This window comes from Rhinopithecus roxellana, chromosome 5, assembly GCF_007565055.1.
Source record: "Rhinopithecus roxellana isolate Shanxi Qingling chromosome 5, ASM756505v1, whole genome shotgun sequence".
Classification (NCBI taxonomy): domain Eukaryota; kingdom Metazoa; phylum Chordata; class Mammalia; order Primates; family Cercopithecidae; genus Rhinopithecus; species Rhinopithecus roxellana.
In genome coordinates this window covers 31,375,144-31,389,405 of record NC_044553.1, presented here as the reverse complement: position 1 = coordinate 31,389,405, position 14,262 = coordinate 31,375,144, and the positions used below count along the sequence as shown (strand labels likewise).

Here is a 14,262-nt window from a genome sequence, read left to right as displayed (position 1 = left end):
GAATGTGTTTAATGGTAAAATTTTGAACATACACTTTTTTTCTATACTTCCTAAATTTTATTGTGGAATTATAACTGTGGCAATAATGAAGAATAAAAATTTAAGTCACATAAACATCTGCTGAGACACATAATGTTTAACAATATGCATCATAACTATTGTATAATAATCAAGTATGAAAAAATCAATGATTCACTTAAAATATTTGCAGTTAATCATTGTATTTACATATTCAAGCCACATTTTAAATTTCTCTTTTTTTTTTCTTTTAAGACAGAGTCTAGCTCTCTTGCCCAGAATGGAGTGCAGTGGCGCAATTTTAGCTCACTGCGACCTCCGCCTCCCAGGTTCAGGCAATTCTCCTGCCTCAGCCTTCTGAGTACTGGGATTACAGGCACCCGCCACCACACCCAGCTAATTTTTGTATTTTTAGTAGAGACAGGGTTTCGCTGTGTTGGCCAGGCTGGTCTCAAACTACTGACCTCATGATCTGCCTGCCTCGGCCTCCCAAAGTGCTGGGATTACAAGCGTGAGCTACCGCGCCTGGCCAAATTTCTCTTTTTATAACATTAATTCACCATACGTAAACGTGGTTGATTTACCCCCCATCTCAAATAAAAGTGATAGATCTGTGGTGGCCAGGTAGCCAAAAAAAAACCCTTTCAGCTTGTTGCCTGATCCCTGTTTCCATCTCCTAAGATACAGCAGGCCAGAAGTACCAGAAACCCTGGGCCCCAGCTATGAATGCTGATTCTGTAGAGACAATGAGATCACAGTAGGAAACAGCAGCAAAAAGCCTGTGGCTAAGGGATTGAACTAGCCAGTTCAGTAAACCTGTGCTCAGGCTGGATAGTTTCTAGAACTGAAAGCTAAATTTAAAAACTATAACTAAAAAACAAACAAAACTAAACAACTACCAGAAGGAGACTTCAACTGGTGATCTTTAGGACTCATTCTCCTCAGGAGAAAGGGAACAAAAAGATACAGTCCCTTCTGATTCAGGCCATGCTATAAAATACCTGAAATAGCTTCAGAATGAACCTGAGGCTTAGTATGATTTTAAGATTTCGGATGGCTTCTCTGCCCCTTCACAAAGCTTCCCACTGGCGATATTTGAAATTCATCTATCAGGAAATAAAATTTTCCTTTGTAATTGAAGATAAAAGACTTAAAATACAATTGACAAAGAAAAACAAAACATTAATATGAGTTTTAGCCCATGTAAAATATGATTTTTCCTGTTTGAATACAGAGAAAGATCATACAGCAGGGAGGTAATTGGTGATTTCCAGTGGGTCAAAACAGAGATTTGCAAGGGGAAAAGTAAGCAGACCAGAAAGCAAAACAAAGGAGAAAGAAGATCAGGAAAAATAACTGATGGATACTAGGCTTAATACCTGGGAGATGAAATAATCTGTATAATGAAGCCCTGTGACACACGTTTACCTATGTAACAAACCTGCACATCCTGCACATGTACCCCCGAACTTAAAATAAAGGTTAAAAAAAAAACAAACAATTTTACTTTTGACTGATTGGCATGTGTTTTCTTTATATGAACCCAGAGATATTCTGTCTAGCATGGCTGCTTCAGGTCACCATAGCAGAACTCTTAGAGTAAGTTAACACAAGTCAGGTTGATTGTACAGGACGCTCTCTATCTTTGAAAGCAACACCAGTTATGTTATAGAAAGATATGGCTGTACTCCCTTAGTTTAACTTCAAAAGATCAGGGATAGGTAAGAAATGGGTTGCCTGGGGCCAGCTTAAAAAAATATATACATATACATATATATATTACTTCTAGAAAACTTTGACGTCGAACTTTCTTTCAGTAACAGGCATAAAAACAAGGTAAGCTAATCAAAATAAATCTGATAGTAGAATGTCAATTTATTATCTCAAGGATTAGAAAAACCAACTTTCATTTATTTCCAAGAAAATATAAACCATCTCAAGTGTCTTAGTGTCTATTACTTCTACTATAGCAGATATTAATTTCAAAGAAAACTTGCCTATAAAAGGCAAGTTTTCAAGAAGTTTATTTCAGTAGAAACCATTCCAAGTTGCAAAAGTCATATTATTTAAATTCAATTTTAAGAGTCCAAGCTTCAAAACCAAAAGTTATACATACAAATCAAGACCTTTTTCTCTGCTGAAGAGTATCATACACAATTTCAAAATATCTCAAGATCTACTCCAACACATAGGGTACAATAAAGATTTTTACTCAGTAACATAGGTTGTCATTTTTGTTGACATACACTAACAGAAGCCAGAGGACTTCTTATTCAACTGATCTATTTAACAAGCAGTTAATAAGCATTAAGTTACTGCTTTAATAAGCCCTAATAGTATTTCTTAACATTTAGTAAGAAGTATACTTTGATGACAAGTGGAAGCATTTGTAAAAATTGCAAGTTGGAAGCAGCACTGACACTGTGGCATCTTCTGTGTCATCCTAACACATTTTGGTGAGTCAAAAAGAGGAGAACATGGACACAGATGCAACAAAAACCAGTGTGACCACCCAGAAAGCATTTCTAACAGAAAGTCAAAGCTGTTCTAAATCATGGATAATAGGAAATCAACAACTTATTTTAGGGTTACAACACACAAAAACACTGCCTATTGATTGTGCTAGGTAAGGAGAAAAATTTTACTACATTACAAAGCCAGCTAAGGTTGGCTACTTCGAGAGGACAATAAAAATAGATTTTCTAAGTATATCTAAAGAGGCTCAAAAGGATAATAGAATAAAGGATATGTATGAAGCAAGAGAGTATATGCTACCCACACACATAAACCTAGAGACAATGCATGCAAAGTTTTAAAATACAGTATTATAACCAAAGGGTGTGAGGGAGATGAGGATTGTTCCTCAAATCCCAAACTTCAAAGGCCAACAGTGATGGCGTGAAGTAATATAAGCAGATTATAGGGCTTTTTTTTTTTTCCCCGTAAAATCTGTAGTACCTCTTTATCACTTCATCCAAGTAAAAATATGTGTGTATATTTTTGTATTTATTATTTATTTATTATATATTTATCTATCTTCCAGGTTTCTTTCTGTTCCCAGGGTATCTAAAACATTAAGCCTGGAGGCTCTATCCAAAGCATCCCTAGACCTGAATGAATTAATTTAGCAGATTGGACACAGTACAGAGGGAACACTTCTCACCTTTTCCCTAGAAATTTGAAGGCTTCTGAAGCTATAGCTCAATCTTTTTTGAGTATTCTCTTAAAAACATTTCATTGCATAACCCTGTCTATAGCACAAGGTTAAGATACAGATCTCAAATTTTAACTTGGATTTATCATATATAAAGCATCGTTCAATAATTTATTATATCTTAAGGCAAAAGGATAAATGTTTTACCATCAGAGGAGTTTGTTCAGAAAATTGTATTTCATTAGGCTAATTTACTATTTCTTAATTCTTCACAATTTTAGGCATTTAGTGACCTTTGTTTATCTTTAATCTGTAATTAAGTTTCTTACCCTTTAAATGATGTATGTCTGCCATCTGATATGATATGTTGTTCTGCAGTTTAACCTGAAAAAAAATTAAGTTTTCATTTTACTAAAAAATACGTAGTTTTGCTCATTTTTTTGTTCATATTCACTTTGAGCTTGATCATAAATGCAAATGAAAAATTCTGGTTATTTATTTATACTGCACCTCCTTCCAAAAAAAATCAGCAGTAAATTCTGATCTTGTAATGCTTACTTTACATTTGCACAAGAAAATCAAGAAAATTCATTTCAATTGATAATGCAACACCTTTAAGTTTTTAAAGTTTGAACTGAGTATCACACAATGATTTTTTTCTAATACTCAGAGCTATGGTCACTGTCTTCTAGGCGCCAGTACATAAGAATACTAAGAACTTAAAAGTATACCAAAGCATGACTCAAAGGCTTACCGGTCAACTGAAAAATTAAAATAAGACTTTGGATAAGCCAGGACCTCATAGACAGGGAACCAACACTCTGTCTCAGTTATTGCTTTAGACAAGTTTGTTCTAATTGTAAAATGTAACTAAAATATCACTACAAATAGATTCTCTTGCCTACTCCAAGGTAACTTTACTTTGGAAGGCAGAGGCAGATTCACATTAACCAGTAGTACCATGGAAAAACAATTTTTTTTTATACTGAGTCTCATTCTGTCACCCAGGCTGTGGTGCAGTGGTACGATCTCAGCTCACTGCAACCTCCGTCTCCCAGGTTCAAGAGATTCTCCTGCCTTAGCCACCCAAGCAGCTGGCACTGCAGGTGTGCACCACCACATTCAGCTAATTTTTGTATTTTTAGTACAGATGGGGTTTTACCATGTTAGCCAGGCTGGTCTCGAACTCCTGACTTCAAGTGGTCTGCTGGCCTCTGCCTCCCAAAGTGCTGGGATTACAGGCATGAGTCACCACGCCCGGCCTGAAGAATGTATTTTTAAACTTTTTTTTCCCAGAGTCTTGCTTTGTCAACCAGGCTGGAGTACAATGAGTGAGCCACCATGCCTGGCCCATGCAATCTGTTACAGTCACCCCCAAACCCCACTCCCCCACCATCCCATGTCAAGCCACTGGATGGGAAAGTACAAAACAACTAAGAAAACATGAGAGCAGTCTCAAGGAATTAAACAAGGCACCATCTAAAGCAGTATAATTACTACAAGAATCCAGAGATCAGGGAAAACTTCATGGAATGGATTATATCTGAATCAGGCATTGAAAGCTAGGTAAAAATTTAAACAGATGGGAAAGGGGTATTTCAGATAGAGGAGATGACATAAGAAAAGATACAGTGGCAAGAAAGCATGAGGTATACCTGAAGACTCCATTAACATACTGTATGACTGGAGCATATGAAAAGAAGAGTTGGAAAGAAGGATGGAGTAAAAAGACCATGGAGTATCTTTCAGTCCCAGGTAGAGTGTATTCTTCAATCTGAGAGCCCGTGACTTTCAAATTTAAAATGAAAGTTTATCCATAAATAGATGAAAATAGAAATGTTCTAGGTGAAGCAAGAGAAGAAGTCTAGGGGGTCTCTCTTTTTTTCCCCCAGAGTCCTGGGTGCTTTGAAGAATTAAGTTTAAAATATAGAGCTAGGCCAGATACAGTGGTTTATGCCTAGAATCCCAGTAGTTTGACAGGCCAAAGAAAGAGGATCACTTGAGGCCAGTTCAAGATCAAGCCTGGCCAACATAGTAAGACCTACAAAAACTAAAGAAAATAAAAAATGAAATTAGCCAGGCATGGTGGAACATGCCTGTAGTCCTAGCTACTTAGGTGACTGAGGTAGGAGGCTCACTTGAGCACAGGAGGTTGAGGCTGCAGTGAGCTAGGATTGCACCAGTGTACTCCAGTCTGGGAGACAAAGCAAGACCCTATCCCAATAAATAAATAAATAAATAAATAAATAAATAAATAAATAAATAAATAAAATGTTGATATTCAGTAATAAAAAGGAATAAAGTACTAGTACATGATACAATATGGATGAACTTGGAAAACATTACATATGCTAAATGAAAAAAGACAGTCACAAAAGTTCAAATATTATCTGATTCCATTTATATTAAATGTACAGAATAGGTAAAGCCATAGAGAAAGAAAGTACATCCGTGGCAGCCAGGGGCTGGGGGCAGGAAGGAATAAGGAGTGACACTTTATTGAGCATAAGGTTTCTTTTGGGGATGATGAAAATGTTCTGGAATTAGACCATGGTGATAGTTGCTCAATATTTTAGATATACTAAAACCCACTAAATTGTACACTTGAAGAGGATAAATTTTATGGTACATGAATTACACGTCAATTTTTAAAATGTGAAAAAAAAAAAATGGCCAGGGGCAGCAGCTCACGCTTGTAATCCCAGCACTTTGGGAGGCTAAGGAAGGAGGATTGCTTGAGCCCAGGAGTTTGAGACTACTCTGGGCAACATGGCAAAATCCCCTCTCTACAAAAAATACAAAAACTTAGCCAGGCATGGTGGTGCATACCTATAGTCCCAGATGCTTGAGAGGCTGAGGTGGGAGGAGTGATTGAGCCCTAAAGGTTGAGGCTGCAGTGAGCTGTGACTGCACCACTGCACTCCTACCCTAGGTGACAGAGCAAGACCCTGTCTCAAAAACAAAAACAAAAACAAAAACAAAAAACAAAAAACCCTACTCACACATTACTATGGGGTATCATACAGGAAACTGGGAGGCCAGGCGTGGTGGTTCATGCCTATAATCCCAGCATTTTGGAGGCTGAGGCAGGAGGATCATTTAAACTCAGGAATTCAAGACCAGCCTGGAAATACAGTGAGATCTCCTCTCTACTAAAAAAAATAAATAAATAGATTAGCCGAGCATGTTGGCATATTCCTATAGTCCCAGCTACTCGGGAGGCTGAGGTGGGAGGATCACTTGAGCCCAGAAGTCAGGGGTGCAATGAGCCATAATCAAGCCACTGCACTTCAGTCTGGGCAATGGAGCAAGACCCCATCTGAAAAAAATAAAAATGGAAACTAAGGATAAAACAATGGACAAACACTATGCACTCAAGGAGCTTATTATTTAGGAAGGGAGTCAAGTAAATAGGCAATCATAATACAGTAAAATAAATGCTATCATTCGGTTCTACAAACATGATGGGAGAACTTAATAGAAGCATGTAATACAGCCTTCATGGAGTGAGAGAAGGCTTCTGGAGATGATGATGATTGAAATGAGTCCTGCAGGAACCAGGTATAAGCAGGGAGAAGATAAGGAGGAAAGGCATTCAAGGCATGTGTCAAAACTTAGATATGAAAAACATTTAACATTCTAGGAACTATAAACAATTCCCAGTAGCTGGAACAGAGAATTAGGGAGAACTGGTAAGAAATATGGCTAGAAAGGTAAGCAAGATTCACAATCATGAAGGGTCTTCCAAGAAATATGGATTCATCCTGTAAGTTATGGTCAATCTTTAAAGTTCTTTTAAAGCAAGGTAGTAAAATGCAATTTCCAATTTTTTTTTTTTTTTTGAGTTGGAGTCTCACTCTGTCTGAGTGCAGACTGGAGTGCCCAGACTGGAGTGCAGTGGCATGATCTTGGCTCACTGCAAGCTCTGCCTCCCAGGTTCACGCCATTCTCCTGCCTCAGCCTCCCAAGTAGCTGGGACTACAGGTGAACGCCAGCACGCCTGGCTAATGGTTTTTTTTTGTATTTTTAGTAGAGACGGGGTTTCATTGTGTTAGCCAGGATGGTCTCGATCTTCTGACCTCGTGATCTGCCTGCCTCGGCCCCCAAAGTGCTGGGATTACAGGCGTAAGCCACCACGTCTGGCCTTTTTTTTTTTTTTGAGACAGAGTGTCGGTCTGTCGCCCAGGCTGGAGCGCAGTGGCCCAATCTTGGCTCACTGCAACCTCCACCTCCCGGGTTCAAGTGGTTCTCCTGCCTCAGCCTCCCAAGTAGCTCGGACTATAGGCGCACACCACCACTCGCAGCTAATTTTTGTATTTTTAGTAGAGACAGGGTTTTACCATATTGCTTAGGCTGGTCTCAAACTCCTGACCTCAGGCGATCCACCCACCTCAGCCCCCCAAAGTGCTGAGATTACGGGCGTGAGCCACACACACCCAGCCCTAGTTTGCAATTTTAAAAAGTCAATCTGGCTGCAACATGAAGAGTAGACCACAGTGGGCAAGATGAGAAGGAGGGAGACCAAGGACTACTGCCATATTATAGGTGAGAATGTTGGTCTAAGCCAGGGGTGGGCAAACTATGGCCTGTAAGCCTGTTTTTGTAGGGAAGGAAGCTAAGGATGATTGTGACATTTGTTTTTGTTTGTTTTAAATAGCTGGGGGAAAAATCAAAAGAAGATTTTATGATACATGAATTATATGAAATTTAAACTTCAGTGTCTACAAATAAAATTTTATGGGAAAACAGCCACACTAATTTGTTTACATATCGTATATTGTTGCTTTTGAGTTACAGTGGTTGTGGCCGAGAGTATATGGCCTGCAAAGCCTAAAGTACTTACTATCTGGACTTTCACAGAAAAAGTCTTTTCAATTTCTGGTCTAAACTAATAGAATGAGAAAAGAGAGGTAAATACATGTGAGATATTAAACGGGAAGAAAAAATAGTCTTGTGGATTGATTAGATACGGGGTAAAAGAAGAAACATCAAGTATGATGCTTAGATTTCTAACTGGGGTGAATAGATGAGTAAGAATACAATTTTCTGTAATACAGAAACACAGGAAGAGGAACAGACTTGGGGTCAGGGACAGAAGTGGGGAAATGATTTTTTCAGATTTGGACCTATTGATTTTGAGGCATCTGTGACATATCCAGGAAGAGATCTTCAGTAGGCAGTTGGACATCTGGAGCTCGGTGACGACTAGAGAGCCATTCACATTCAAATGGTAATCCAGGTCATGGGAATGAGATAATTGAGGGAAAGCTACAGGGACAGCAAAAAAAACGTGACACCAACAACTACAATATTTGATCAGTTTGCTCACTCAGAACTGTTCCTTAATAACTTCCAGTTAGCCTGTGTTTTACTTTCTTTCCCACTTCCTTCATTTGCAGAACCCAATCTCTTTTTGTATTTGTTGCCCTTCCAAAGAATATCATCATCCTTTGTATTCATTTTCGACAATTTGTTTTTTTATTTAAAAAAATACTTTTTTTGAGACAGGGTCTTGCCCTATTGCCCAGGCTACAGTGCAGTGGCATGATGACAGCTCACCGCAACCTTGATCTCTCAGGCCCAAAAGATCCTCCCACCTAAGCCTCCCAAGTAGCTGGGACCACAGGCATGTGCTTCCACACCCAGATAATTTTTTTTGTCTTTTGTACAGATGGGGTTCTCACCTTTTAAAATAAATTTTTATAATACTATGCCAGGTTCTCTGTACTCCACTTTAAATGTGCTTCTGAAATTGCTAGAGGTATGCTCTTCTTAAATATTAGGCTGTGAGTGGCTTCAGCTTCCCTGAACTGTCTTTCATATTCTTATACATTTAAAAAAACTGTTAATGGAGGTGGGGAAATTCAATCTATGGTTGAATATATACATTCAATCTGGGTCACTCTGTCACCCAGGGTAGAGTGTAGTAGCACAATCTCAGTTCATTGTAACCTCTGCCTCCCAAGCTCATGTGATCCTCCCACCTTAGCCTCCTGAGTAGCTGGGACCACAGGCACACAAGACCACTCCTGGCTAATTTTTTGTATTTTTGGTAGAGACCAAAATTTAGGGTTTTGCCATGTTGCCCAGTCTGGTCTTTTAGCTCGGGTTTTTTTTTTTTTTTTTGGAGAAAGAGTCTCACTCTGTCACCCAGCCTGGAGTGCAGTAGTACAATCTCGGCTCACTGCAACCTCCGCCTCCTGGGTTCCAATGATACTGCCTCGGCCTCCCGGGTAGCTGGGATTACAGGTGCCTGCCACAACGCCCAGCTAATTTTTTGTATTTTTAGTAGAGATGTGGTTTCTCACCATGTTGGCCAGGCTGGTCTCGAACTCCTGACCTTGTGATTTGCCTGCCTTGGCCTCCCAAAGTGCTGGGATTACAGGCGTGAGCCACCACACCCGGCCAGCTCTTTAACTCCTTTGGCTTTAACCCTTCCTCTGAGAGCCTTCATTTAATATCTCCACCACCATCCCCTCACCTTCGAAAGAAAGCTTAACTTCTAACTATTCCTTCTCATACATAGTTCACTGTTTTTTCACTTTTTTAGAGATGGAGTCTCACTGTGTTGCCCAGGCTGGACTTGAACTCAGTAGCTGTGACAACAGGCTCAGGCCACCACAGCCAGCTCTCTCCTCACAGTTTTAATTTCCTTGTGGTCATTAGGAATTTGCTTATCTTCTAAATGACTGCCAAAACGTCCCTGCTATTGAGAAATTAATTTGAGTTCTTAGTATTACATGACTAGAAAAAGAGATTATCTTCATTTTGCCACATATATTCTCTGTTGAACTGATAATGCTTCCAGAATACTTTCACTTTTTTCCTAAATATATTTCAGACAGGTAACAGCCCATAAACTTCCTGATACAATAAACACTGAATAAATGTTTGCTCCATGATCGCCTAGACTTTTATGTCCCATACTCTTTGTACTACACACGCTCCTACCTTAAGTTATACATTATCCATATTTGCACAATTTTAATTATTCTTCAAGGTTTCTTTTGAGCGCCTTCATTTATTTCCCCTTGTTATCATTGTCATTGCCTTTAGGCTTTACCTTATCCCTCTCTTTTTGTAGTACTTGTTTCTTTGGGATTTTGAGTCCATCTATAATAGGCAAATTATCCTTGCTCTGTTTGGCCTTTTCCCTGTTAATCTCTTAAAATGTGTTTACTGTCCTTCCTGAGACCTCTTCTCTCTCCTGAGTTTTATGTTCTTTATTTGTTTTCCTCAACAAAAGTTCTTTTTTCCTGATACTTCCCTATAGTACTTCTTGTTCATTCCCAGCTACTTCCTTTATTTTCCCTTAATCTTTCTTCCTGCAATATCAAAAACTTCATTTTTATTTTTCTACCAGCTCTCTTCTGAAGTTCTTTCCATGTTTCCCCATCCTACGTGGCTTCTCTAAATTAATTTTGGCAGCTCTTAACAGCTCAGTTGCTCTGCTTCTCTTTCCATTTGGGGACCTTGAAAATGGCTCAGTTATGCCTGCTTTCCTTTCATTACAGTCTGTTCTCTGGCAATCAGCACAACTATGACCATTTATTCCAAAGGTTATATACAACTGGCTTCTACAGATGTCATTCTTGACTCCGTTTTCTCCACACTAGAAATATTTTTCTTGATTATATCTCATACTCAGATGATTTCTAGAGACAAGTCTATCTTCTGTAACATAACTGCCAAACCTGGCTGATACTCAGAATCACATGGGGAGCTTTAAAAAATACATATATTACTTCCAGTCTGATTCAGTAGTCTGGGGAAGGCCCAGGAATCTTTATTTTAAAAATCTCAAGTGATTCTGATAAGCAGCCAGGTTCAGCAATTATTCATCTATAGTATGATTAAAATGGAGCAAAATGGAATAGCATTAATCATAACAAGTGAGTATTAAATGATTATTTTTGTGCCAGGTCCTAGGCTAAGTGTTTTACAAGCATTATCTCATTTAATCCTCACAACCTCCCTGTGAAGTAGGCACAGTTCTGTTTCCCCATTTCAGAAATGGGGAAACTGTGCCCTCAGTCATATACCTACAGCAGGTTTTGAATACTTTCTCAAATAGACCCAGTCCAGAGTCTGTGTCTGTGACTACTGTGTATATACTAGATCTGGTAGGTGATTAACATTTTTTATTCTCACTACTCATAGTTCACACAGAGTATGCAGGCAACATTCCAAACACACCTGCAACTTTTACCTGCTAATGAATTACTGTCCTCTTAAACCAAGTTTTAGTATAATTAATATCCAGTTATCAGTTACATTTTTTTTCTTTTTTTTTTTTGAGATGGAGTTTCACTCTTGTTGCCCAGAGTGGAGTGCAATGGTGTGATCTTGGCTCACTGCAACCTCCGCCTCCCAGGTTCAAGCAATTCTCCCACCTCAGCCTCCTGAGTAGCTGGGATTACAGGCGCACACCACCATGCCCGGCTTATTTTTGTATTTTTAGTAGAGATGGGGTTTCACCATGTTGGCCAGGATGGTCTCGAACTCTTGACCTCAGGTGATCCACTTGTCTTGGCCTCCCAAAGTGCTGGGATTACAGATGTGAGCCACCGCACCTGGCCTACCCAGTAACATTTTCTTTTTCTGTTTTTTTTTTTTTTTTTTTGAGATAGAATCTCACTCTGTCACCCAGGTTGGAGTGCAGTGGCACGATCTCGGCTCACTGCAACCTCCACCTCCTGAGTTCACACCATTCTCCTGCCTCAGCCTCCTGAGTAGCTGGGACTACACCACGCCCGCCACCACGCCCGGCTAATTTTTTGTATTTTTAAGTAGAGATGGGGTTTCACCGTGTTAGCCAGGATGGTCTCAATCTCCTGACCTTGTGATCCACCCACCTTGGCCTCCCAAAGTGCTGGGATTATAGGCGTAAGCCACAGTGCCCAGCCCCCAGTTACACTTTCAAAGTGAATAAACAAGGTCTTTGGTCTTGACTGGCTATAATGAGTAGCACAAAGTTTTTTTTCATTCATTCATTCATCTTATTAAGAAATTTTATTTTATTGTGGTGCTTATTCATTATTTATTCAATCAGTCATTTATAAAGCACTTACTGAGTACCCACTATATGCTTGACCTGGAGATACAAAGTATTTGATCTTGGTGTGTTAAGAAGAATCACAAAGAATTATTATAAAGTTTACTCATTTAGTCAGTCAGCCAGTCACAAAGAAACATTTATTGAACACCTGCTAAATGAAAGACACTGTAAGGCCTAAAGAGACAGCAATATGCAAGAAACAAGAGAGAAGTCTGGAAAAAGGATACAGATTTGGAGTCATTAGCATATAAAGTGTAACAAGTTTTATGAGTGAATATGATTATTTAGTAAGAGAGTGGAATGAGAAGATTTCAGACAGAAAACTATGAACTATAACATTTAATAATGAATATTTTGGTAAAGTCAGCAAAGGAGACTAAGAAATAAACTGAGAGATAAGAAGCCAAGAACATAGAATGCTGGGGAAAAGATGCTGAAATTATCAGGAGTAGGAGGAAAAAATGGAGATGAAAGAAAATGTAGAGATAAAATGTCTTTTCAAGAAATTTTCCTGGAAAGGGGAAGTAAGACAAATATTTTTTATTTTTGATATGGAGTTTCACTCTGTAGCCCAGGCTGGAGTGCAGTGAGTGGCACAATCATGGCTTACTGCAGCCTCCACCTCCTGGGTTCAAGCAATTCTCCTGCCTCAGCCTCCCAAGTAGCTGGGATTACAGGTGCCTACCACCACACCAGGTTAATTTTTGTATTTTTGTTGTTGTTGTTGTTGTTGTTTGAGACGGAGTCTTGCTCTGTCACCTAGGCTGGAGTGCAATGGTGGGATCTCAGCTCACCACAACCTCCACCTCCCGGGTTCAAGCGATTCTCCTGTCTCAGCCTCCCAAGTAGCTGGGATTACAGGAGCATGCCACCACGCCCAGCTAATTTTTTGTATTTTAGTAGAGACGGGGTTTCACCATGTTGGCCAAGATTGTCTCAATATCCTGACCTCGTGATCCGCCCACCTTGGCGTCCCAAAGTGCTAGGATTACAGGCGTGAGCCACCACACCTGGCCATTTTTGTATTTTTTAGTAGAGACGGGGTTTCACCAGGTTGGCCAGGCTGGTCTCGAACTCCTGACCTCAAGTGATCTGCCTGCTTTGGCCTCCCAAAGTGCTGGGATTATAGGCATGAGCCACCGTGGCAGGCCAGACAACTATTTTTTAAATGCTGAGGAGCAAGTATAGACTGAGAGGGTGAATATAAGAGGAGGACTGGATTACTAATTCTACAAAGTCTTTGAAAAGATGGAAGACATTGGATTAAGAGAACAGGTAGAGAGACTGGCCCTGGAGAAGGGATGAAACTTATTTTATTTTAACAAAGAGGAAAGACAGATGGGTACAGATGTAAGTATTCCTACAGATTTGGTAGTTCAAGTTTTATCAGTCCAATTCTTGGTCAAGCAGGAGACAAGATCGCCTACTAAGCTTGAGAAAGGAGAAAAAAATGGGCCTAAGGAGGGCAGAGATCTGGAAGTTGTTGAAAAGGGTGTGTTGCCTGGAGAAATATAATACGTAAGGTGTTACTGAAAACCCAGTTGAGTTTGCTGATCATAAATTCCTGCAAACCTGATTATATGATTTTCTGCAGCTGTGCTTGAAATCGGCATGTAAATGAGAGGGTAATGGCAAGAAACTAAATTGAAACAAAATCTTAGCTGGATAGGGAGAAAAGTAAAGAATACATAGGGCTGCTAGAAAGGAAGAGGTAATAGATTAGAGGTCCAGATAAAGTTGGAGAACAATTATAGTTTATTCAGCAGTTTAAATCTCTTTCTTGTTACATTCTCCCAAGAACATGCAAATTTGAAGTTCACAAACTTTAAATTTCAAGGATTTGAAATCCTATGTTAATGACTTGGCACGGTGGCTCACACCTGTAATCCCAGCACTTTGGGAGACCGAGGCAGGTGGATCACCTGAGGTCAGGAGCTCGAGACCAGTCTGGCCAACATGGTGAAACCCTGTCTATACTAAAAATACAAAAATTAGCCAGGCGTGGTGGTGGGCACCTGTAATCCCAGCTATT

General features: G+C 39.5%; 1 protein-coding gene across 2 annotated transcripts in view; it reads right to left on the bottom strand.

Moving 5' to 3' along the window:
• The window catches only part of CASC4 (cancer susceptibility 4), a 126,409-nt gene that overhangs the window by 89,061 nt on the left and 23,086 nt on the right, over positions 1 to 14,262 (bottom strand). For both annotated transcript variants that reach the window (XM_010385233.2, XM_010385234.2), the window contains exon 2: positions 3,502 to 3,556. In XM_010385233.2, the coding sequence (XP_010383535.1) occupies positions 3,502 to 3,556 (55 nt within the window). The remainder of the gene's footprint in view (positions 1 to 3,501; positions 3,557 to 14,262) is intronic.